This window comes from Nothoprocta perdicaria, unplaced genomic scaffold (assembly GCF_003342845.1).
Source record: "Nothoprocta perdicaria isolate Ctin4 unplaced genomic scaffold, notPer1 scaffold_44, whole genome shotgun sequence".
NCBI classification, from domain to species: Eukaryota; Metazoa; Chordata; class Aves; order Tinamiformes; family Tinamidae; genus Nothoprocta; species Nothoprocta perdicaria.
In genome coordinates, this window is record NW_020455688.1 from 1792537 (window position 1) to 1818567 (window position 26031).

Genomic DNA, 26031 nt, shown 5'->3' on the forward strand with positions numbered 1-26031 from the left:
ATTTTATTCCACGGTTTAAGATCTGGATTTTAATAGACATTGTTGATTTTTAAAAGGCATAGCCTAGGAGAGCTTGACTCTATATGGAAAAAAAAAAAAAAAAAAGGTTGCTTATACAGTACTTGTGTCAGGAGCAATCTAGACCTCTCATTTTGCTCCCTCTTACTTGCCAGGGATTTCATATATTCTTTTTGTGCAGAAAGATACTGACTGCTATAACATGTGCTCCTTTGCATATATTCTTTGCATAACATAATGTTATGGTCTCTGTAAAACACGAAATCAAGATATACTTGTCTTCCTTACCGTGGCTATTTTATGACTTGATACGCATTTTTGTCCCTTTTTACAGTTTTAGGTTTTGACATAAGTAGCCAGTTTCTGCTCACTGACAGAGTGTCTCCTGAATCTTTGCAATTTGTTAAACATAGTATTCAACTGTTAGCATCTCCACACAGATAGAAAAATGCAGAAATAACTGTTTAATCTAGCAACACTAACTCCTAAATTGCTTTGTAAACAGTGCAGAAAATTAAGGCATAGGAAGACCTGAATCCACGCTCCAGATAATAGGTAGGCAGGAATCTATATTCTGCCTCAGTCTAATGATTGGTAATTGTCTCCCARTCACAGTCTCCAGCAATCCGTGCTCAGTGAATTGTGTTCTGCACAATTCTGCACTCCTGCTTGTTCCTGAAGACATTCCTTCCTAGAATAGCTGCTTGCACACTCCATTCTGATGGAGTGATGAATATTCAGTTTTGAAAGATTTCTATAAGGCAAATGCAGTAAATTATGTATGCTATATAGCTAATACTGCAAAGTAAAACTAAAATCTAATCTGCCTAAAATGTGTGGACATTTCATCATTGGTAGACGGTTATGCATTTTAGGAAGTCTCCTTTGGGGGTGAGAGGAGTAGAAACTTGGGATGGTTCTAACCCTGAAACGCATTTGACACTTGACATATCAGCTGGATCTTCAGTTCTGTAGATAACAGGGCAGGCAGGCAGGCAGGAAAATCAAAATTACCTAAAAAAAGTGATTTAAGTTTTGCATAACTTCTCTTACCTCTGCTTGGCTTGTGCTGCACATTTTATGTTGTGGTTGCTGTAAGAAACACTTAGACAAGATTCATAAGAAAAAGAAAAAGATGAATGTCAGTAGAAATATTAACTATGAAGGCAAAAACATACAACTTGGGGCATCATTGTATGCTTATCGTGAAGGTATCAAGTGAAGTTTATGGAACCAATTTATAGCATGTACAGTCATTTGAATGTGCAAAGTGGATCTCAGCAAACATTTATGTTAAATCTTCCTCAACTGGTACAATAAATTGCTGGAGACTTGCTTTCTTTTGCAGGTCTGTGCACTTTAACAGTGCATTAATCTGCCGTACCCGCTCTTTTCTGTTTCATTAGCTCAGGATAGACTAAATAGCATCATCCCACGTCTTATTCAGCAGACACAGGGTAGATCCTCCTGACTCTGCCCTCTGGCAAGAGGACTTCTGTGCTACTAGAGTAATGTGACAATAAAAGTGGTACCAAAGTCGTGGTCATGGCTACCCACCATTGTTGCAGTATAGAGCAGAAAATTCAGCCTGTTCAGGCTACTTTACTGCATCTACTGTCTCTGATGTGTGAGAACTGCACCTTTGCCATTGCATGTATGCATGTCAGAGGGATCTTCCTTCATAAAACTTCCTAGGAAATGTATTTTTGTTTCAATTATTGAGAGCATTCTCAAACCTACTAATTTTGTAGGTCTGGATTTGCGTAAATTAAATTCTCAACAGACTGATTCTATATTGTAAAAAAAAAAAATGGCTGCTGCCCTTGGCTGCTTTGTTTGCAGTTTAACAGGAAAAGAGCGAGGATATTTATGGGCTTTCTTTGTGCTGCTTTGCTGAACTAATCTGGAACAAATGTAATTAGGATAGTTGGCTCTGTTTGTAATCTAAATTAGATAATCTCACAGTGACATTGATACTTTAGTTTCAGCTAAGGCAGTAAAGGAAGAAAATTCTGAAATAGAACTGGTTACTCCTTCAGTCTTCTTTGTGTGTTGCTTTCTCTGAATTAAAAAGACTTTCTGTTGAAAATGCAATGCCATTTTTGTATATTAGGTACAGGTGTGTATGTTGAATGATACGTTTTTGAACAGCAGTCCCCATCCTCATGCTCTTTAGATTTGAAATTTAACTTGTAATGAATTTCAGAGTTTGTTACKTATGTTTGTGTTCTCTACCAATAAATTTTTCTAATGTTGAGTAATTGACTTATCTGCACAGCCTATTCCGGAATAGGCAACGTCTCATTCMTTTAGCTGTCCTCATAGTCCCTTGTTCTGTTGGTCAGTGTTACATGTAACACAAATGCTTTATTTGACAGGTGTCCTCCAGATGATGCAGACAAGAATTGGTGCCCTACAAAGTACAGTTGATAGGTATGCCATTCATTAGAATTAAAAAGTATAAATTCTTAATTGTTCTACCATATGATTTATAATTATTCCCATAAATAAATGTCTATTCTTTTTTTTTCTTTTTTAGAATTAAGGTCAAAATTGTTGACCCCTACAACAAAATAGTATCCCGCACAGCTCAGCTAGCAAAGCTTCAAGTAAGTTGTGTTAAAATATAGGTTAAAAATGTTGTTCGTTCCTTAATTTTCTAGAGCGTGCAAAAAGATGAGTTGTTGTCTACAAGTGGAATATGCATATTTCAGACTGTGTTTCCAGTGTTTTTTGGTTAAACGCCTTCATTTGTGTGCCTCTTCATGGGCTCATGGGAAGCACTTCATGCTGAAAATTGGGAAACTGAAGTAAGCTCTAGTTAGGTTAATTTTTGTACAGATGGATAAAAGAATGAAAGGTTGTGAGAGTTCAGATTCATTAAGTTGTCATTACTGTTTGTATATATTCGATATGTAATGTTATAGTACAATTTTGTAAAAGTTACTTTTTTTTCTTTTAGTTAATGCTTTTTTTTACATGTTAATTTTGCATATTTTACTTAATACTTAGCTGCAGATTAGTAAAGGATTTGGGAATAAAATCTTTAAAGATGACCAAAATGCAGCTTAATGGTGATTTTATTAAGTTTATAAAGATGCTAAAAGATAGGGCTAGTGATATATTTTAACTTAAATAGAAGTGAAGTCTATAGAAAATGCAGTTGCCTGTTGGAAGAGGGCAGTGGGAGAGAGCTTTCCACAAGCCAGTGAGAGATGATGGAACRTTTCTCCTGTGAAGCTTTGTAGCAGTGGGGAGCTATTCCATACACCTGCAGGTGCCGCTGAGCTCAGTTCTAGGGTGGTCTGAGTTCAATTTGTGGTCTGAAGAGCAACATGACTGCAGATCTCTAAAGGTTCAATGACTTACTGTTTGAGTAAGGATGCAGGGCAAATAAGCTGAGCCCTCCTGTATGCCTAAGACACTCTGCTGGTTTATCTCTCTGCTGGGCCACCTTGTTTGTGCAGGAGGGAAGGGCACCAGCGTAGCAAACAACTCCCTTTCTGGCTGTGGCAGAGCTTGCAGTGTGAAATTGCTTGCTTCTGTCACAAACATGGGGAACTGGTAGCCTGGGAAAGCTTAAAATTTACTTTTTCTACTAACTGTGCATAAGCTGCTTTAAAAAAATGTAGATGATTGATAGACAAATCAAACTTTCAGATCATGTAGGGTTGGCAGGTCTGCTTTGCTGAGCTGTGGTAATTAAAGGCCTTTTGGATTCATGGTTTTGCTGTTTTAGTGTTTCTCCATTGATTGCTCTGGGACTGCTTACAAACTGAAGGAATATTTGGTTTGCGTAAAACTGGATTTTACCCTCCTTAATTGTTTTTAATATAATCTAGCTTTTTCATAAATATTCTTGGTGCAAATTCATTGTCAAACTTCAAATCTAGTCCTGAATTCTAAATCTCTGTGTTGTGCTTGTTTGTGTTGTGTCTTCCTTACTCTTACAGCTTTGTGGCATCCTAGGGGAGCAGCAGACTCACAAAACTTGCTTCTTTAAGTCATTCTCCAGAATGTATTCATAATCTTTCCTTGGCAGATCCCAAATTAAATGGAATTAGTTAACAGCTGAGATATGTAGCCAGAGAATCTGTGCTTTGGAGGTTATTTTCTGTTCAACTCCGTCCAATCAAATGTTGTCACTCATTTTCATAATTTCAGATACTTGTGTTTAAAATTCCTATAATATCTGCTTTTTAAAGCTTTTTGTTTTTTAAAACATATTTCTGTATTTTAAAATTATTCATTTTAAAATATTCACTAATAACACATTTCATGCTGGTACTGTGGTAGCTAAATAGTAAATATAGTCTGAGGAAAGTGAATTGTCTGAGCATTTTTCAGGCTTTTGCTAGATGTGCATTCAGTTGCCTATGTGATCAGGCACAGTTTCAAGTGGCCTTTTCGCAATTGTCTTCCCTCAGTAATTTCTTAAACTGAGATTAAATATAAGATGGTTGATGGGTGTAGCAATAATATCTCTCTTAGTGCTGATATGTTGCTTTAAATTTCAAACGATAACTGTCAATGCAATTTCCAGAAATATCAAGTTTTATTTCTAATTTCAGTAAAATTACTGGGCTAACTCAGGCTGCAGGCTTCCTTCTTTCAGAATTTATAATTTATTCCTGCTTGAACAGTGGGAWTTATTCAGGAAGCATTCACTAATGTATTATGTAGACTTTTCCAAAGCTTTCATCCAAGAAGGAATTAATTCTTTTTTTTTGTGCATGTGGTCAAATTTGTCTTTCATAGTCCAATCCAGTTTTATGATCTAGCATCAATGAACTGTCCCACTAATAGATAATATATAACATTCTTTTTCAGGGACTGAGAGTTTTATTAAGTTGAATATTTCATTAAACGGAAATACGAATAAAATGGAAATATGGATGARACAGATTTTTTTTTGTCAAGGCCACAATATAGTAGTGATCACTCTGAAACTGAGTGCATTTTATCTTCATTGTAGTTGGACTTTTATTCATTTTTTTTTCTTAATTTAAAAGGCTAAAAGTTAAAACTCTTTTCTGTATCCAAATGTAGCTTCACCCATCTCAATCACTTTGATAATCCTTTTAAAAGATAATTTGCCATGTTTGTTTCTTAGGATGAGAGTTAATGAACAACAATCAAATGAAAAGAAGATTGGGTTTTGGCATGTAAAGTAAAAGATGGTCAGAAGATTACTGAAGCTGAATACCTAGGATAAAATTAGCCAGAGCTACGCAATTGGATTAGAAAATAATTAAATCTGAAAGCAAAGTAGTAACATGGTGCCCTTTTCTTTGGGGCAATGCAGTGTGCTATATAAAGCTATTCTCATTCCTCTTGCAGAAATTCAGTTCAAAGAAGTGAAGGGCTCTGCGGATCAAGATTTTTCCTAATTAAGGAAACAAATTAATAAAAACCAATGTGTTAATCTCTCAAAGTAGTATAAGCCTTACTTGATTCTCACTAATGATAATAGAAATCATGTGGTTAAGTCCCCTTCTAATGCTTAGGGARCTTGCTCTTCAGACTGTGTGGTAGTGCCAAAAGAAATGAGAATAATTGTGTTTTCAATAATTTTTCTCAGTGGGGCATTTCTTAATTTTTCTTTTTTAGGTCCAGGTTTGAATAATATTAAATTATAAATCCTGTATTTTTATTGGTATATGCTAGCATGCCAGAGAGATTTACCAGTTGCTCAATTCACTGATTATTTGTTGAAATGACTCACTTGTGTATGTTTCCATACATGCACTTTAGTATTAGTTTTCAGGACACTAACCTGAGTTTAAAGAAAGAGTTCAAAGTCTGTCAGATACTAAACATCTTGTATATGTGTATATAATACAGAATCATTTTATTTTGATGTCCATATGATAAATATTTCAGGAGTCTTTCTCTTCAGTAGACTTCAGTTTTCATGTTTACTTCTTGTCTCCCTCATCTGCAGTTTCAAAGTAATGCCTGTGACTATATTGAATTTGCATTTTTTACCTTCTTTTGAATTAATAGTTAAATAATTAATCGGAGCTCTGCTTTAGATTTTTATCCATTCCAGAATGTGGTTTCTATTTCTGCATGTATCTCCAGACCTAACTGACTCCAACTGGTCCTAATSAACATAGTATGATCTCTGTTACATTATTTCTATGGTCTATCTCATAAATGATCTTTTTTAAAAAAATTTATTTTATTTTCTCCATAAGGAGAGAAAAGGCATCCCAAGGCATCTTTAATATTCTTCCTACAATCTASTTTTAAACAATCTTTCTTAAATTTGGGCCTTAACAGCAGTGTATGTAGTAAGCATGGGGTTGAATTAATCACTATAGAAACTTGTGGTTGATGTGTTATTAAAATTACATGACAGGTAGGTAATTTAAAGAGTGTAGTCTAAAACCAGCCTCTGAATGTCCCTACTGTGCTTGCAGCTCGTGGTTGATTGGTACTTACTGCCATCCGGGCTTCCTTTCATTATAGGATTCCCCAAGTCCATTTTGTGCTTGATGTTGACTCTCTTATTTTGTGTCTCCCATTTCTTGCCTTTGTCTTTATTATTTAATGCCTAAAAGGAGAAAACCTCTCCCAAGATGTTAGTAGAGTGAGCAGCTGGGAGTCCGTTGTGTTTGAGGAGGATGCCAGCAGGGCTGTTTGCAGAATTGCTGCTAATGAAAGGTTAACTCACCCAATGTTTCCTGAAAATGGACACACAAATATCCCTAATCAATTTTGAGTCAGGACTGCAAGGTACTTAGCAAACTGGTGAAACAGAGTGAGTTAGCAGTTGTTGGAATAAGCCTGATTAATGTTACAATTTTTTAAATAAAAATATAATGATTATTATTTTCTTTTTTTTTTTAACATACATTCCCACCATAGATGGCAAAATATATGATAACAGCTTTGAGTCTTTAAGTTTTATTGTTCTCTGAAGTAGATGTTGACATTTTTCTTCTTTTACAATAGTCTTTGATTGACAAAGCCACCTTCTTAATTTTAGTATTTGGGAAGAGGAAGAATCTTAAGATAAAAAATGAAAAAGAAAGCTCCCTTCAAGCTGTAAATAGAACTTGCCTCTGTCATAGGGTTCTGATTTCCTCTCTTTGCTGGTAATGACAGCATAACTCAATAGCCCTAGGAAGGCAATTTCCAGCTTTCAAAAGTATTTGGGCTCTATTGCATAAAATCGTGCAAAAATAATACTTAAAGGGGATTTTGGTTTTCGTCAGTGCCTTTTTTTTATTCACGTTCATGCTTCCATTTAGGAGATGCTTTTGATTAAAGCGTTTCCAGTTTTGAGGCCTAAAATTACATGGCAAAAGTGTAAGGATAATATCTCCTAATGCTGTGATGTTCCTGCAGGCTGCCTGTGACTTGCTGCGGAGAATAATACGCATCTTGTATCTCAGTAAGAGACTTCAAGGACAGCTGCAAGGAGGAAGCAGAGAGATAACAAAAGCTGCCCAGAGTCTCAATGAACTTGGTGAGTCCTTCTGGTTACTCTTGCAGGCATTTTTAGCTTGTGTTCCTGTGACTTAAAATAGCGCCTCATTTGGAAAAATAAGAGAAAATTTCAAACTACTTACCGTGCTTCTCACTGTCTGCTTTCTGTTTGGAGCTGATAAGTGATATGGCTATGTATAGCATTAATTTCCTCTTTTATTTTTAGTCGACTTTTCTAGATACAGGTATTGTATGGTAATAACTTACATTCTTTTATGTGATCATTTGGGAGCAGCTAATTTCTTATTGGCTTGTGTTTGTATAAATTTCCTTAAGAGGCAACAGATTGCATATATACCTCTTGGAAGTTATTGTATTATAGTAAGATATAATTTGAATTATGRTTTGTGTCTGAAAAAATAGTTCGGCCCCGTGACCTTCCCGAGAGCTACTTGTGTTATGACGTGGAGATACCTATGTTAATTCAGACCCTGGAAGCATTTAGTAGGTGCTAGTGATCCATTTTCCCTGCATTTTGGGGGTTGTAGGAAAAAGGGTGAAGTCTTTCACATGGCTTTTGAGTTGTTTTGCTAGACTGCTTGCAGTGCATGAGGTGGCTTGGTTATTTCCCTACTGTGTTGCAGGGTGCAGCAAAGAATATCCCATTAGTCTTGGAGATCTGTCACTGCTGTTGTGTGCAGTATCTTGCCAGCTATTTCTCCTTTRGTTTAATGGTATTCAGATTTCAGCTTCCAAAAATAGGCTGTGGGAGGGTTGAACTATCAAACATTCAGAATCATCCTGAGGTTTTATTGTGCATATTTGTCACTACTGCTCTCTTCATGCTGTGTAATCACAAAGTTATTAGACAATGATTTAGTCTTATAATTAACAGATGCTATGTTGCAAATGGAAAGTTTATATATTTATTTGGTTTAACAGTTTGACTGCAGCCCTGAATGTAGACTTCGGTATTCTGAGCCAGAATATTTTTTTCCAGTGTGTCTTCTGCTTTTGGTCTCCCCTCCTGTGTTAATGATAAATAAATACTCTCTCTTAATTACCTGAATTGTAAGTCTTGTGGGATTACTGTGAATGATAGATTCTCTTCAAGCAATTAGTGTAGTTTAATGGCAAAAGCTGAGATTTTTTTATACCTTAGGCAGTTTTTACTTCTTTTTAAGAAAAGTCCAAACTATTATTACTCCATTTTTTTTCTTTAACCATTTTTTAAAAAAAAATCTCTTGTTAAAGTGCTACAGTGCTTTTTTTGAGGTTGTTATTGCAAATAATTGCTCTTTCTCTGAACCTTATCAAAGCCTGAGTAATTCCTTTTGCGTATGTCCCTAGGAAGGGCTTTGAGCTTCATCCCACAGCCCACCGGTGGGAGCCCTGTGGCCATTAACTGAGTTCTGCGTGGCCTGTGGAGTCCCTGTCTCCTATCAGTTCTCTCCCTTCTCTTTTTCTGATCACTTTTCCTTTTTCCTCCCCACTCCCTCTTTATTTCCCTGCCTTCCCCATCCCTCCCGTGCTCTCCACTCGTTTATTYTCCATTGCCCACCAGGCTCTTCCCACTACCGCTGCCCCTGCACATTGGTGCTGGCCGTGGAGCCCAGGCTGGGGTGCACCTGAGCTCGCATGGACCCTGCATGGAGGGTCGTGGAGGGCTGAGGTGGTCGTGGCCATGAGGAGCACAGGGACCTGAAAGAGTCCTGTGGGGGGATGCAGTGGTTTACGGGGTGCRGGGCAGTAGCTCTGGCATCTGGGGTACGGTTGGGGCAGCGTTGGATGGTGTTGGGTATGGTGGGGTGGAGGTGGTGCGGTGCTGCAGCTCAACACCCAGTTGCTTTGGGGTAGAAGACCTCTAGGGGGGAGGTCCTCAGTAGTATTCACCACATCTGATGTGGTGAATATGTAACCAGCTTGGGTGATCTGAAGGCAAGCCCAGAACTGGGTAGGCAGCACTGCATCGTGGTGGTTTGCCTTGAGCTGCAGATCTTGACCAGGATTAACCTGAGCTTGTCTTTTTAGCCGGACATGTTTGACTCTCCCTTTCAGCTCTCAGGGGAAAATTCTTCACGAAAGTGCAACAGAAAGGTAACAAGCAAAGCAGTCTAATGCTTTGCTGAAATCAGCAGCACCATGATTTTATCTTAAAAGCTTGGCATTTGCTATGGTTTAAATATAGCTTCAACTGCTACCRGATTTTCCTGGTCTGGATCTACAGATAACTGTTCGTATATTTTTACATACATAAATAGTTTGTTGGGGCTGAGTGCGGGAGACTGTGTGCTGTGGAGGTGCACATACACAGTGTGTATTTCTTCAGCAAATTTGTTTACTTAAATTACATTTTATCTTCACAGAATCACAGAGTGGTTAAGGGTGAAAGGGACCYCTAGAGCTCATCYAGTSCAACYCCCTGCTCCAGCAGGGACACCCAGAGCACGGGGCACAGGGCGGCATCCAGGTGGCTTTGGAAGATCTCCAGAGAAGGAGACTCCAAAGGCTCCCTGGGCAGCCTGGGCCAGGGCTCTGGCACCCTCACAGCAAAGAAGTTCCTCCTCACATGCAGATGGAGCTGCCTGGGTTTCAACTTACATCCAGTTTATTGCCCCTTGTCCTATCATTGGCCACCATTGGGAATTTCTACATTTCTGCATATTTCTAAATTTCTACATTCACTGGAATTAACTTCCACTTGGCCCAATAAAAAGAAGAAAATTCTCTATGTAATTTTTTAGGGATGAAATGCCAACAGTATTTTATTGACAGCATTTAAATATCTTCCATTTTTTCCATTGCATTCTGTTCTTCTCTCCACCACCTTTGGGGTTCTCCAGTGTAGCAGAACCAGAGCTGTTGTAATTTCCTTCATAGGCTCTTGGCTGGTTCCTGAGAGTCCTTCCTTCTTCCTACACAGCTGGGATTCAGCAGCGGGGCAGATAAGGGRAGCAGCGTGTTCAGATGTCAGCACAGTGGGTTACATGCCCTCACTAGACTCCTTGGTGACACTTTAATAAGAACACTTTGTAAGGTGAAACAGAAGCATTTCTAAGCAAGCTTAAACAAGAGCATGTGTCCAGAAGAAGGTTTGTTACATACAGTTCCCAGGCACAGAAGGAATTTTACAGGCATTAAAAAACCTGCTGTCTTTATGTGGATATGTAGAAATAACTGTCTCTGAAAATGGTCTGTAACTGAGCAAATGAAAATTTAAAAAATTCTTAGCTGTGCAGCCAGCATCTAGTTGAACTGTTAATTCCAGTAATGGGACTGGCTTCTGGACAATCAGAAATTTATAGCCTTTGTTTGCTAGATATGTATAACTGATGTTATCATTATTCATATAAATGCTTAGTAGTCTTCATAATTATAATAAGCTAGTCTGTGTGGATGGTGCTCTGGTGATTTATTTCACAGCGAGTGAATTTATTTGCTTGAATGACCTTGTGTATGTATAAAACTTTGAAATAGGCTTTCACAGCAGCCATAATTTTGCCTTTTGTACACCCAGACTTAACCTTTGACTAAGTTGTGCAGGCACAAAAGGAAGAGGAAATGGTCTTTTTTGGGAGGTGTCCTGCAGCAGCTTCTTTTCTAGGATGATACTGATTTTCCTATAACKTGGGAGAAGACAAGATGTGATTAGGACCTTACCTTAAACATAAATGATGGTGGATTAAGAGGTAAAATAAAATCAGATGGAGATGTCTAACTAAAGAGGAAAATAAGTAAGCTTCTGTGTAGAAATTCATGGAGTTTTTAAGTTAGTTTTTGTCTTTTTTTTTTTAAATTTTGTTCTTGCAGAACATCCTTACATGGTGTAGTAATGTTGAAGGGTCTTTCCTTCCCTTATCTTTGAAAATGCTTATGGCATTAAAGAGTAAAAGCTCTCCCAAATATTTTAAACTCCGGAAATCAAGTTTCTTCTTTTTCTCTGTAGCTTTTAAGACATGGGCTTATTCTGCAGAAGGGAGAGCGTATTCTTTTGTGTGCATACATATGTGTGGCATATAAATATTTTAAAATACAGTATTTTATGGCTTTCTTTAGGATTTCACCTCTTGCAGCTCTTTAAATTATATTGCTGTTAAGCTATCCAGTAGACTGTGTATATTATCTGTTATTTTTCTTTTAAATATTAATTTCATCTTAATGTATCTCAACTACTTTTGAGAATAATTTTGTTGTTCTTAGTATAGTGGATATTATGGTTTTGAGAAAACTTTGCTCCCAAAGCAGTCATCAGTTGTTCCTTTTTTGCACAGCAATATATTAATTGGGCCTTAGTTTAAGTTATATTCTGCAACTGGCTATTTCTTTCAGGCAGTTATGTATAGCCTTATCCAATTTGCAAGCAATAATCAAGCAGGAAAGAATAGAAAGTATATTGGGAAATGGTATAAAGAATATACTTTACAAATCACAGATACATCTCTATTAAACTGTTTTATTTTCCAAACAAGTGCAAAGTCCTAGTGATAAATAACTGTAGTTAACAACAGAATATGAGAAATGAATGTTTAGATAATAGACCAGGGTTCAGTCTGAGCTCGTGTGGAGAGTGAGCCACTTGTTCACTTGTTTTGTAGCAGCAGGATATGGCTGGCAATGAAATTCATCCTGATCTTTGTAAGGAAGGAAGTTGTTTGCAAGGCACTCGAAGCAAATTTTCTTGTGCTCATGCTTCAGCTGGAGTAGCAAGTGCCTTTGAAGGCGCCTCGTTTGAAGAGCATGGAGGTTGATTGGAGAGAATCCTACAAACAGCAACAAGAATGACTGGAAATCTTCAGGCTGGGTAGAGGGAGGAGAGACTGCAAGTGTGTGAAGCTCTTCACCTTGGCGAGGAGGGGATTGCGGCACGGTAAAAAATCCTCTAGATAAATAAAAGCTGCTTTAAATGGGAAGGGAGTAAATAGCTCTTCGTACCTATTCTGATCACAGCAGAAATAGGCCTAAACAGAAGCAAAGGAAACTTGGTGAAAAATGGGAGGAAAGCATCTGCCAGGAATGATGATTTCCAAGGAGCTGTGAAATCTGGATTGGATTTTTAAGTCTCTTAAAACAGTTTAGTCAACTGCATACCAGGAAGAGCTTAAATATGAGTGCTCTGGCCTGGAAAAGCAGGAGAACTGAGTATGCTGACCTGCCACCAGCCCTTCCCTTCTCCCAGAGATGTTAYACAGAAGTGTGCATGTTTATGGGTATAAAAAATAGGTATTTTTTAGCTAAACTGTTAAGTTTGCTTCCAGTTAATTGTCTTGAAAGGCGCTGTGCCCTGTACCCTCCTGGAATCTCAGGACAGCCTGGAAGATCCCTATCACTGCATTAGTTCAGCCTCTTCTTATCACTCCTTCAGATGCAAGAGCAGATAAACCTCTGTAAAGACCTTCAGCTTACCCCTGTGCCCCGAGCACTTTTGCTCTGAGTGCTCATTTAAAGCCTGGCTTTCCAGTTAACCTCGTGCAGCTCGTCGCGATGCCGGAGCGCTGCCAGAACTGCCTTTCCAAACCCTGACGTCGAAACCTCCAGGAGAATGTGTCAAGGCTGAGGAGGAGGGCAGTGCTGGCTGTGTGAACGTAAGGACCACGCTGCTTGTCTTTCTCCCCTGAGAAAGAAGGCAAGCTATCTGTTTCTCAGAGTCAGCTGCTTATGAGAAAAATGTTGATTAACTTTCATAAGTTTTAATATTTGGGAGTGATGATGAGTGTTTTGTGCCTATCAAAATGCTCGGCACTACTGRTCGGTAGTCAGGAAACACCAATTGTGATTTGTTCAAAACATATGTACAGCTTGTTAGTAAGCATTTTTGTGGCTATTTTAGGTCAGTAATCCATAGCTATGGAAGATTATAGTTAACTGTACCAATTGTTTCCACGATGTGCACTTGTTACGTTAGCCTTATTAAGCATCTGTACAACAGCACTGCTGAACTTGCAGTGATAGTTGGCCAGAACTAAGCGCTGTGAACATCTGCCATCGATACTGCAGTAGCTGTCATGCACTGTCTCCCTTTCTTTCCAGAGGAGATTCACTTGATTTTCTTAATTTTTATTTTTTTTTTCTCTATTGCAAGTAGAAATTTAGAGTCTGCMATCACAGAGCTGGATTCTGTGCTGAACTAAGCTGCAGTTAAGCTGGGGAAGGACCCTGTTACTATCATGTCATTGAGCTCTTTTACTGCTGGTACACAGAGCAGACCAGTATTTATTATATTGCTGTGTGTAACTCCTCAAAGAGGAACCAACACAGACAGATCTACAGGGGAAAAATACTTTCCTGGCAGTTTTGCTTGTGGATGTGAATGCACTACCATTTATTTAATTCTGCAAGATCTGGTGTCCTCTGCAATAGCGTAACATATGTCTGGGTAGCACAGCTCAGTGTTCTGTAGGGATAATTGAACTAATTTGATTAATAGGAATTATACAGCCGGGCTACTGTGATGCTTTGCCTGGGGTGTCAGTCGTGCTGAGGATGAGTGAGCTCCACGACCCGCTCGGAGCCATCTGCAGTATTTGAATGTCGCTGGTGTAGCTGGTACGTCTGGATCCCTAGTAAGTGCAAATATCTTGTGAAAAGAGGCTTTTCCACCCCCAGTGGCATTAGCAGGGCTGCTGCCAGGCCTTTACTCGAATGCCGAAATCATCTGTGCTAAAGTCACTGCCTGTAGCTTAGTGGTGTTTGGGGTGATCTCTGTGTTCTTCAGTTTCGTGTTGTCCATTTTGGTTGGTTAATTTTGCCTGAGGTTGTGCTGCGGTAAGATTGAGGTTTACATTAAAAAGAAGTTTTTGCAACATTTTCCTTGTAGTATTTTATAGCAATAAAAGCTCCTTAGTAGGAAAGTCAAGTAGATATAACGTAGATATAAAAAAATACTTGCACCTTTTATTTCAGTTACACTGTGGTTAACTGTGTATGATTAATGATATATTAATCACAGAAAAAAAATGTTTATGTGTATCAGGCACTGTGTTTCTCATGCATTTTGGTTACTATCAAGATCAGATACATTGCAAAACAATTCATTATTATTAATGTGATAATGTTGATAAACTGTTCAATTAACCTTCATGCAACAGAGGTAGTTAGTTATTTTAAATATTGAAAAGAAGAGGAAAACTCATTTGTAGTGCTTTAATTTATTATGTTCAGAAAGACTCTAGTTTTATTACTTAATCCATCTTTTATCTCCACATGGGAGGGAGTGTCATGGAGAACTAGAGGTGATTTGGGCTAACAAAAAATGCACTTGGTTATTTAAAATATCTCGTTGTTTTCTTAATATGGCTTCATGTTTGCCAAAGTTACKATTTGATTTATTGCAAATTAAAGTAAAATGAAGAGCTACTCAAGCTTCTACTGAGTCACAGTGTTTCATAAATGAAGCTGCACGACCAAATATTTTGGTGTAATGCACGTAGGAGCCTGTCCTTGTGCTCTTCCCTAGTGTCTGTGCCACCCACTCGTTTTATCTTCATTTCAATTATGAATCCAACAGTTACTGTATGCCATCTCCCTTTGTTTTATGCCATCTCCCTTTGTTTTATGCCATCTCCCTTTGTTTTATGCCATCTCCCTTTGTTTTATGCCATCTCCCTTTGTTTTATGCCATCTTTACTTTCAGGTAGAGGTAGGGCACTTCTATGAGTTTGCATTTCTTTCTTTGCTTCAAATGCCAATAGGAAAGATTTTTTTTTTTAATAGCATATAACAAATCTAGTAGTTTGGTATTTCCAAGTGAAAAGTTCAAATTAATGTATCAAACTGACTGTATTGCAAAACTTAATACAGTTTTTCATGAGAAAGTGGCGAATAGAGTAAGATCTGATCATCCTCTTYGAATATGGCAGAGAAATTTTCCAGATACAGACAATGTAGTTGTTTCCCTAAGCTTGGAGTTCCTACCTTGGAAACTTTGYTGGGCAAATTGCTTTGTATATATACGATTGTTGTGTTTTATTTCAACCTCTGKCATGCCTTCTTCTTCCAAACCTTAACTGAGGTTAGAAATCACTAATAATTTTAGGAAGTAAGGATGATTTTGATACAAGGGAAATAAAAATGAATGCTATTGAAATTCTGTTTTTYAACGTAAATTTTAAATAATAGAGCATGAATTTACATTTCCTCAAATTTTTAAAAGTTTACTGATTTAGGTTAATGTGATTGTGGTGGTTTGATTGCTGTCTCTTTTCAAATCCATAACTACCCTGATCTCTTAAAATCTAATTTTCTTCATGCATACAGTTCTGAAAATGAATCCATATATAATTGTAAGAGTGGATTTTCTTGATGTTTAATTTCCTTTAAACCACAAACATTTTTTWAATTTGCCATATTGAATGAATTATGAAGCTGTTTTGTCATATTAATGTTAAGCTGATCTCTGTTTTTGAGATTATTCTTTTAGCTATAGCAACTTGAAGAATTTGATTCTGCTGTGTTATTAGGTGTTCAGGAATTTGTGTCTCGAGTATGTAGACCTTGTCAAAGGGATGTATATCAGATATTTTAAAATGAATTTGGTACTTGGCTTTCAATCTTGAAGTATTACTTGCTCCCTAGAGGCAAGTTATTGATATTTTATTAGCAAGATTGTGTCAGAAGTTAATTAATGTGGGTTCAAATTGCCTTTCCAACAGTACGTGGAGTATTTCTAGTAGTCTTTATCCTGGTTGTAAGCCCATCAAAGACTTTTTCCAAGATATAAATCTAGTTTCCAGATTCTAGAGAAATATTGTTTCCCCTCATTATAAAAATTCTTCTCTCAAAGTATCCCTACCAAAGAAACAAGAATTAGACTAAATAAGAAATACTTATTCCCAACCAGAAGGATGGTATCAAGGGAGTTTGAGTCTTGTTTTTGCTTTTTCCCGTATCGTGTTGAGTGTTTGAACTGCAGGTATTGTTGTGTTTGTCAGCTACATGTATATTTGGATGGTAGATATGAAAGGATTTAGAGGAACCTGTGATATAAATAATCTTCTAGTTCTGAATGCCTGTGTTTAAGAAAATACAGGATAAATACAACTTCAGAGAACTGGGCTGTGGAATCTATTGTAGGTCTTTTGGCTCCTTTCAGTTTTGAGACGAACATAATTGCAAGAAATTTCTGCTTTCAGGTCACATATAAAAATCTGTCAGGAACTGAAGAAATTCTACAAACTCCATCCACGTTTGCATGCAGTAATTTGTTATACACTGACTTCAGAAATCTGTAATGGCTGAAAAAAAAAAAGGGTATGCGTGGCAAAGATGAGAAAAGAGGTAAAAAAGGATAACTTGTTATTGAAGGAAGAGAAGATACAGAGGTTAGCTGTGAATCTTTGAAAGAAGCCTTTTTGTACCTTAATTCATCAATATAATGAGTACAGAAGGCAAGACAGATTACATAATTCACGATAATAAGTGAATACAGGGATATTGGCTAAGCAGAGAAGTATTACATCTAAACCTATAAATCGTGTGGGGTTGTATTCTCAATGTTGTATTCTCAGTGTATTTCAGTGGACATGAAAGTTTAAGCAAACTGTTAAGAACTGCCACTCAGAATGTGTATTGCAAATAAACCAGCCTGGAAAAATCCAGCTCTGAGGAGTTTGCCACCATTTACTATTAAAAAAGAGGCCCATGGAAGTGCAAAATAAAGACTTCCCTTTTGTTCTCTGTGGAAGTTCTGCRAAGAAGCAGTAATTCTGTTTTTCAAGTAGGTCTTCATGTGATCTTCACTGTCGGAAGTTCTGATAGGATTTGACATTTGCACCTTTTTCTGTTCTCCTTTCCTGGGCGTTGTGGARCCAGCCTAACAAAGTCCATACATCTGAGACTTGCAAGTTCTGCAGGGCGCTGAAGGCTGGTTCCCCACGGTCACTGTAACAGCCCAGTAATTTCTGAGGCCATCAGGCTCCGTAGTTGGAGCTCAAGTGGATAATGACTTCCTCTTGGGAAGAGTTGGAAACACTTCATATACCAAGGTGAGCTTGGTGGAAGGTTGCAGCAAGTGGCATGTTTATTATCTCTGGCAAATGGTGAAATCTGTTGTGTTTTATCCAAGGAAATTGCAGCAGAAGCAGTTCAGAATGTTTGTGTCCCTCTGGGAGGCTGGAGGATTTCATGCATCCAACAGAAGCTGGTGCTTGTACTGAATAATAACAGAGGTTTTCTAAAGAACACTTTGGGATTGTTCAGGTGTTGGGGGGTGGAAAAAGAATTGTTTTCTCATTTTGGGCTACCAGGTTCAGCAATTGCCAGGATACTAGAAATGGATGAAATGGAGGAAGTGGGCAGGTAACATGTGATGCTGGGGAAGAAAAGGGAGGATTTTTGTGTCCAGAGGATCCAATAATGGTGATAGCAAATCATGTTTGGAAATCTTCATTGGGAGTAATAGAATAGGAATTTGCAGAATATATGGATCAGATAGCTAGCTAACAAAATCCCAAAGATGTTACTTTTACAACCCTCTGAACCCACGGAAATGGAGGCATTATCGTCTCAGCATGTTTGAGATGTGTGGAAGAAGCGGTGGCACAGAAGACCCCACCTTGGGAAACTAGACTGGACATATGCTATGGCCAGTAGTAAAACATGACCAATTTCTGTCTGGCAGAGAAGTTGTTATAATCAAGAGGAAGAAAATTATTTTGCATTCTCTCATGATAAATAAAGAGAAAGCTCCCAGTACAGAGAAGCCCATAGTCAACTGTCTATAGAAGCTGGTTGTTGCAAAGGATTAATGGTTGTGGCCTCATGYACATGGTAGACAGAACAGACTCAGTGGCTAATGTTTCAGTTTTGAAAAGGGTGAATTTTCTGATGTGAGGATCTTCTGTTCAGTGGTTTGAACAAATACATATAGATAAACCAAACTTGATTAGATTGTGGAATATTGGCTTTTTGGAATTAAAGAACTGCATAATCCTGATTTAAAGCCTATTTGAGTATACTGGCAAAGCAAAGGCAGCAGTTATAATGTGTAAAAACAACAAAAAACAGTTAAAAAGTGGGAAAGGAAAACACTGTATAGGCACAACTGGTATGCATTATAAATGTAAAAGACAGAGTAAGGTTCAAGTACTTGGGAAAAAATCCATGGCTGGCAGGAATCACAAAAATGCACACTCTGGAATAATCTTAATAATATTATAGGTTTCAAGATTGGTCATCTCTGAATGGGAGGCTTTTTTAGCAAGTCTGTTATTTCATATATGGACAGCAGTAGGACCGTTTGTTTTGTGACAGTCTAAGGATACTGTGTAATGCAGCAGCAAGCGGGGAGGCTGTTAYTCTAATGCTCTAACTCTGTGGAGCCCTCACTTTGTAACTTGTTGGAGTTCTTAGGGTACTAGGGAATGTCCAAGAGACTTGTTTGTTCCCAATATTCAGAAAGAGAAACGGGATATTCCTTTTGAAATCAAAGTCAGCCAGRCTCAAAGCTGTTGTTGGGGAAAAAATAAATAAATGAACAATTCTTTTGAAGGAAGTAGTATAAAGTGGAACGAGTGATAGTCAAATGCACTTTTATGGAAAAGAGRTCTTGTCAAACAAAACTGATCTCTGATTGCTTAGCTGAGTAAAGAAATTGTAGCCATGCATTGCARTTTTTTTGTGTATCATTTGCTCTATTTAGATGTTTTAAGGCTCTTGCAAGACACTAGTCCCAGAAATAAGWCTTTAAATAAACGTCTTCCCCTTGTAGTTACTGTCTGTTCTTAACAGATGTTTCTGTAGCTACGTCAGCAAACATGGTACTTCTGGATTAGTGGTATGAAATACATATGAAACATACACAGGTAAAAGTGTAGTTTGGTGGATACCTGTGAATAAATGTAATTATGCATGTCACAGTARAAGACCACATAGACTCTTTTTCTTGAGAAGATTAAAATGGTTGAGGTTCATTCATGGGGAGAAAATAAAGGCTCACAGAAGGGTTCTTTGACTAGCAGGGAAAGACATGACAAGTGCTGAGGACTGGAAGGTGAAATCTGAAACACTCAAATGGATAAAATAATTGAAAAATGGGAGTATGTGAACAGTTTTTGTTTGAGTGCTTGAGTAAAAGTCAACACTGGTGGGTCAGATCTTGTAGGTAACAACCAACTTTATCCTGGTCATGTTGAATTTAACATGAGCCAGTTCAGATTAAAGAAAAAATCTAAGCAAATAGCTATGAAAAGAGGATTGAAACGAGTCTTCCCTGGATGGGAACCAGTGTTTCTATAACTCAGTTCTCTCTTGCCTTGAAGATCAGTTGATACGTTGCTGTTTGTAGTATAAATTAGTAAGTACTGGAGCATAAGATTTAATTCTTGCATGTAGGAACCAACTTTTTAAAATATGCTGTTTTCCATAGATAGAGGAATAGTTTTTCCTCTCTCTTGTCTCATGGAAGCAATTTTCAAGTGTTAGTTGATTCGAGTGTTTTATGGACTGTAAGATTTRGAAGGAAAAGCGAACTGGTCCTGCTTACCATACAGGTTGAAAATGTTGCAGTGCCCGCACACTGCAAGTGTGGTTACTTCATAAAGTAAAATAACTCGACTTAAATATTTGTTCCAGTTTAAACACAGAGTTTAAACCATATATCACTCAACTGGGAAATTTCTTGCAGTTTGATGTTTGCATGGTAACTGTTCAGAAGATGCATTAAAATAGCACGTCGTCATTTTTAGTCCATGCAAATACAGTCCTAGACTGTACCTTGTATCTGGGGAAAAAATGCTCTCTTGTGGAGTATTTTAGTTCCTGTTTGCAATAGATTTGCAGGAGCAAAAACATATGTCAAATCTTTTTRTTTTAGCTGCATTGTGTTTCATATATGTTCGTGTGTGTGTTACAAGAAACTAGTTTTTCATCTAAGTATTTTACGAGAGCTCTTTGGGGTTAGGGATTTAGTTGATGGAAGCCTTTTCCTGTTGAAGCATCTAACGTTGTTAAAACCTTATCTGCCCTCACAGGAGTGTCTTTTAAAGGTTTTTCCCTTGTTAGCTGTTCCTCATTAGCCGGCCTCATTCGCCAGGCTGGTGGACAGGGGAGCTGGATGCTCCTCCTCGCTGGTGGGGACGGTGCCTGCAGTCGCCCGCACTTGGAGCCGGTCCCTGCGCTGCAGCCAGTCCCTTTCCCTGCCCCACGGAGCGGGACACAGCACTGGACAGCGCTCTGGATGTGCCCGTGTGCCCAGGGAGCCCTGCGATAATTCCCAAATGTGGGAAACGCTCTCTTTTTCCTGCTTCCCTCCTCCTTCTCTCCCTTGTTTTTTGTGACAGGGATTTAAATTTTGAAGTAATATCTGTGGGAAAAAAAAAAAGATGCAAAGCAGCAAGACTTTGTCACCAGCTACTGTGTTTGTTTTCCTTCTTAATGAGCTCAGTTTGAAGTAAAATCTCAATATTATGTTGTGAGAGCCCCTAGTGCAGCTGAGGTAAAGCTGGGCTAATACTGCTGCGTTATTAACAGTCCCACATAGCCAGAGAGAGAATTTCCCTSCAATGTTGTTGTTCCAGCGGTGACMCCAGTTTGTTCAGCAGAGRGTGTCAAGCCAAACTGTTCCCAGAGAGGCTGGGAAGGAAGAAACCCCCTCGAGAGGGCAGAGAGCAAAAGGTGCGTTTCCCAAAWGGCGCCTGCGAGCGCAGCCAGGGTGTGCGGCCCACGGGAACACCCGTACCCAAGGACACCGCTAATTCTGCGTATAAATTATCATTTCATAATTTCACATCATGGACATGCCCCACAATCTTCACTTGAAATACTTAGAGTTTCTTCTTCTTCTTTTTTTTTTTTTTTTTTATTTCACATCATGGACATGCCCCACAATCTTCACTTGAAATACTTAGAGTTTCTTCTTCTTCTTTTTTTTTTTTTTTTTTTCTCTCCCCACTTTTTTTTTTTCATTGTATGGTAATTTCTGTATAAACTGGCAAAATAGATAATGCAAAATGCATTAAGTAAATACATAGGACAATATTTCCTCCTCCTTTTTTCCCTGATTGTTAATTATTTAAGATGTAATTCTAGCCCATAACATCAAAAAATTTCTAATGGTCTTTTTCTCTGTCAATTTAATATTCTGCAGAAGTAATTAAAATTAGATAAAGAAGTGGTTATTGAAAATACACTCTGGCATGAAAACGCTGAAGAAGCATAAAGAGAAACCAAAGTTATCTGATCACTGTCCATTTGAGGGGGAAAATCACAACTGCATTTTCACAGTGTTTGTCCCCGGGAACAGAGATCRAGCCTTTTCTGTGCAAGAATGTGCTTGGCAGCTAGGTACTCCGGGCATACTCTGGGATTGAATAGGTGGTAGAATAATGTGCACTCCTGGCTTGGCTGTGCTTTATTCAACGCACAGGGATTAACCCTGTCTAGGGTTCCACGTTTATGTGGTTCTTTCATTACTTTTTGACATTTTTGGCAAAACCATGTGTCTTGCCTTGCATTTCCAGGGTGGGAAATGTGTGGGTTTCCTATATGAGTTGGATGTGTGGGTCGGGAGCATCCCCCTGCCCTGCGATGGGTGCCGTAGCCCTGCACCTCCCCATGCTCCTGCTTGGCAGCAGTGCCCACCAACCGTCCTGGGCCTGGGCTCCCCGGGGACTTCACGTCTGTCTTCTTCATAACCCACTGCSCTCGAGTCCGTTCTGGCTCTCCTATCAGTCAGCTTGGAGATCTGCTTAAAAATAAAACCCAGGTTTGCTTCCAGTGTTTGAATTGCAAGAYTGGTAGATGCCTCCCGAACAGGACAAGGTCATTACAGAGCCGGCTTCTACTCTCCTCCGGGTGCAAGAGGGAGGAATCTGGTGATACTGCAACACAGTGTGTCAAGTGGGAGCGGGGTTTGGCCTCATAAAACTAGTGGGTTTTAAGACAGAAGCTGTAGCTGTATGGTTTGGGTATTTGGTTGAGCAGTAAGGGGGAGAAGGGTAACTTAATGTATATTATTTCTTCTAATAGCACATTGAACCTTCCATAAAGAAATGCTGCCTTGTTTTAAAAGAACTTAATGGCACTTTGGAACTGAAATATTTTCCAGATAAACATAACTAAAATATTCAACTAATGACGAATTTTGCTGCCTAACAGACACATTGATGTCAAAGAAGAATTATTAGGCGCATTTGCAGGTAATGATTAGTAGCAGGAAAGATCCTTTCAGTGTCCACGTAAATTATGTATCCTATTGAATACATTATTTCCTAAAAAATGGAGAAGATATTTTACTGTTTGTCCAGTGTCTTTTGATCTGGTTCTGACGAACCCTTTCACTTATCAAAATCCTCACAATATATGAACAGTAGAGATATTAATATGGAAGGCCTCTTTTGATGTTTATTGGCATATAGTAATTTATAATGCAGATGTGTGTATATTTGAAGTGATAAAAGAGTAGACCTGTATTGATCTAATAAGCACCCAGATATATACGTTTTTAATCTAATATAGTTAGAAATTACTGAAATTATTCCTGTTGTGCTGACAGTAATGAGGAAAATGCTCTGAACATGGCAGCAACGTCTTGTAATTCATAAAAGTTGCTGAGACCTTGAAACTGGGTATTTGTGCTACATTCATGTCCCTGTTCCGCTGATCTGTGCTGCGCTAGTTCTTTAAGGGGTGGTTCCCGAATATTCGGATAGGTGCTGACCCCAGAGCCGGCCTCTTGTGTTTTCAGTGTAGACTAACCACATTACACAACATAAAATTGAGTGGAGCTGCGTATGAAGTTAAAACACAGAGAGGTATCAGTTATTGCGTTATAGAGAGCACGTGATAACCATTGCCGTTACTTCAGCTTCCCAGGATTTTTGCTGCGTTTGATGTTTTGGCAGAGCCGTGGCCGCTCTGGCCGCCCCAGGCCGCGCGCCTGAGGTGAGGCCGAGCTAAGGGCTCCGCGCGAGAGGCGCTTCGCTTCGTGAGGACAGAGCGGCTGCCCTTGTGCCGTGTCCGCCCCTGGGGGCCACGCGGCTGCCTGATCCCCCACTCCGCCCTAGTCCTCGGCCGTGAAGCACCCCCAGGCCCCTTCCCAGCCCTCCCCAAATCCGGGGACGGGCGCTCTTCCCTCACTCGCTGCTCCAGGGATGGACGCTCTGCTCTCACTGCTCTCAACTTTGCCTGGGTTGTGTTAAATCCCTCGCCTTTGTGGTGCGGATCATGGAGGATGCTGCTTTGTAAACACTGCTGCACCTTTGTAGTGCTGCCCCTAGTCTGAATTCGGTTATTTTCTGCTCTGTGAAGTTTTCTTCTACAGACCTCGAGGTGCGTTTCTGCATTATATTTAAGTTCATTTCTTATTTAATGAAAGGTAAAGAATCATAAATGTAAAAATGAACTTGCTTGTATTCTTGCAGGAAATCAGTGATTGTGAATGCAGCTCACTTCACCTCTTGCTTTACTTATTACCTGTTGTAAAATTTTAGCTGACTGAATCTGACTTTCTAGTGCTATCCACACTGAATGTGTAGTATTGGGGATTTATCAAGTTTTAGAAAGTAATGTCAATTTTTTGAGAAACCTGAAAACTGTTCTTTGCAAGCTGTTCTTATATGCTTTTCCTAGAATAAGGACATGACCTACTGTATGCCTGTTCATAAATAAGGGTCATCCTGATCTCTTTTCTTCTTCCTCTTCTGCTTAAATAAATGAATAATATTTGAAATTGATACAAGAATGCTTTTTTGGAAGATAACTAATCAATTAAGCCATGTTACACCTTTAACATTGTTAAACATTCCTGTTTTTCTTCTCCTGTTCGTGTTCTGAATACAGAAGATACCTAGGCAAAGGAAGGAAGTATTACATAAAAAGCAAAAATAATAGTTCCTGCTGTGACTTTGTTTGCTTGTTTCTTTTTAGAAGAGCTTAGTCTGAAAATTATTATTATTTTTTTAATWCTCAGTTTGAACATTTGGGATTTCAGAAAAAGTATTTCTTGCATAAAGGCATTAAGTGCTTGTCTCCCCTCCATCACTCAAATGGGACTTCAGGRGCTGATGGATCCAGTGAAATTTCCACTGCTTTTACATGGGTGCAGTTGCATGCAGATAATGTCAAACTAGCTTTTAGAACAAAGCCAAATAATTATATTTGAATAAATGTTGCACTATGAATCTAAGTAATTTTAGATAATGAATTATTATTATTTAAATAAGAAAGCTTACAGGTAGAATGCGTGTGGTTGCAAGTGACTGGTACTTATGGGGTAAGGAGATGCAGTAAAATTTTCTTTTGAAGTCCTCCCTCATAAGCTAAGCCATGAGCCAAAGTAATCTAAGGTACATTAAAATGCTGCTTTTTTACCACAAAACATAGTTTTGGCAATACAAATATGAATGAATTATTTAGTATTTGAGATGGAAAATAGCCTTTTCATTCTTGTTTAAAAAAAAMMAAAACAAAAAAATTGCTTATTTTGCCTAAGAACTTCAGAAGTGTTTTGCAAATCTCCATTTTCCATATCTTCAGTCAAACGAGCTCCTGTAATCAAAGATCTCGTTTCCCTTTTGTTTTTAGAAGCCCATACTTACGTAGAATTAATCTTTTAATTACACCGGTAGCTAGTAGCACGCTGAGGAGTTTGTACAGCCGGTCCAGTGAAATCACTCTCTGCACTTGATGCTGAAGCTACAGCCCTCTGTCCCCAGCTAGTAACCACCTCGGTGCCTGTAGCCACAGCGGTGGAACAGAGATGGTTGTCCCAGGAATAACGAAGCAGCTAACAGTCGTTCTGGTTGGCTTGTGGCCGTGTAGCTCTGTGAGCAGAACCAAACAGCAGTGAAGGGAGAATTCCAAATATTGCAAATAGAAGATTTTTTTTGCCCGTTATTTCGTTATTCTCCCTACTGTGGCCCTCGACAGCTGCAAGGATATGCAGAGAGGTAAAGAAGAAAAAATATCTGTATCGAAGGTGCCCGTGTYGTGCTGCAGCTCCAGCTGCCGAGCCCCTTCGGTGCTAAAACCTCCACATTTGCAGGGGGTGGCTTGGGTGGTTTCTTTGCTCTTTAATATCAAGGCCAATAACTTTTTGCTCTCTGGGGTTTTTGCCTTCATATAGTATGTTTTCCTTCCTCTTCTCCCCACTCCCCGACCCAAAGCTCCCCATGGAAAAAGAACAGCTCTGTAATCGTTCAGGATTGTTTGTTCTTTACGCAGAAGCTGGGGCTGAGCCTGTACTGCCCTTCCTAAGGACGCTTTTGAAAACAGACTGTCTTTTTGTTTTCTCATTTACTTACTCAAAGGTGCTGCTCAGCCCCTGGAACAATATGATTATTACAGCTTCCCCCATCAAAATTAATCAGTTCTAAACAGTTAATTGAAACATGTAGCATAACTGGCTTTCCGAATGTATGTATGATAATCACATGCTGGCGAAATCAAAAATCACTAGGCTGTCTAAATGTGAAGTTAAAGCGTGTCCAAGCTGTCGCTGCACAGAATTTGGGATATTTCTATCAAGCCAATTTATGAATTCCATTTTAAAATGCCTTGTCAGGTGAAACATTGAATTTGTGCACTAGAAAACGTAATATTTCTGGAGTTAAATTCTCATCTAAAAATTCTTTTACATTTACA

At 38.7% G+C, this 26031-nt stretch overlaps 1 protein-coding gene across 1 annotated transcript in view; it reads left to right on the forward strand.

Annotated features, from left to right (window-relative positions):
• COG5 (component of oligomeric golgi complex 5) overlaps positions 1 to 26031 on the forward strand; it is a 171260-nt gene that overhangs the window by 2153 nt on the left and 143076 nt on the right. The window contains exons 4-6 of the mRNA XM_026046366.1: positions 2397 to 2451; positions 2558 to 2627; positions 7375 to 7495. Coding sequence (XP_025902151.1) covers positions 2397 to 2451; positions 2558 to 2627; positions 7375 to 7495 — 246 coding nt within the window. The remainder of the gene's footprint in view (positions 1 to 2396; positions 2452 to 2557; positions 2628 to 7374; positions 7496 to 26031) is intronic.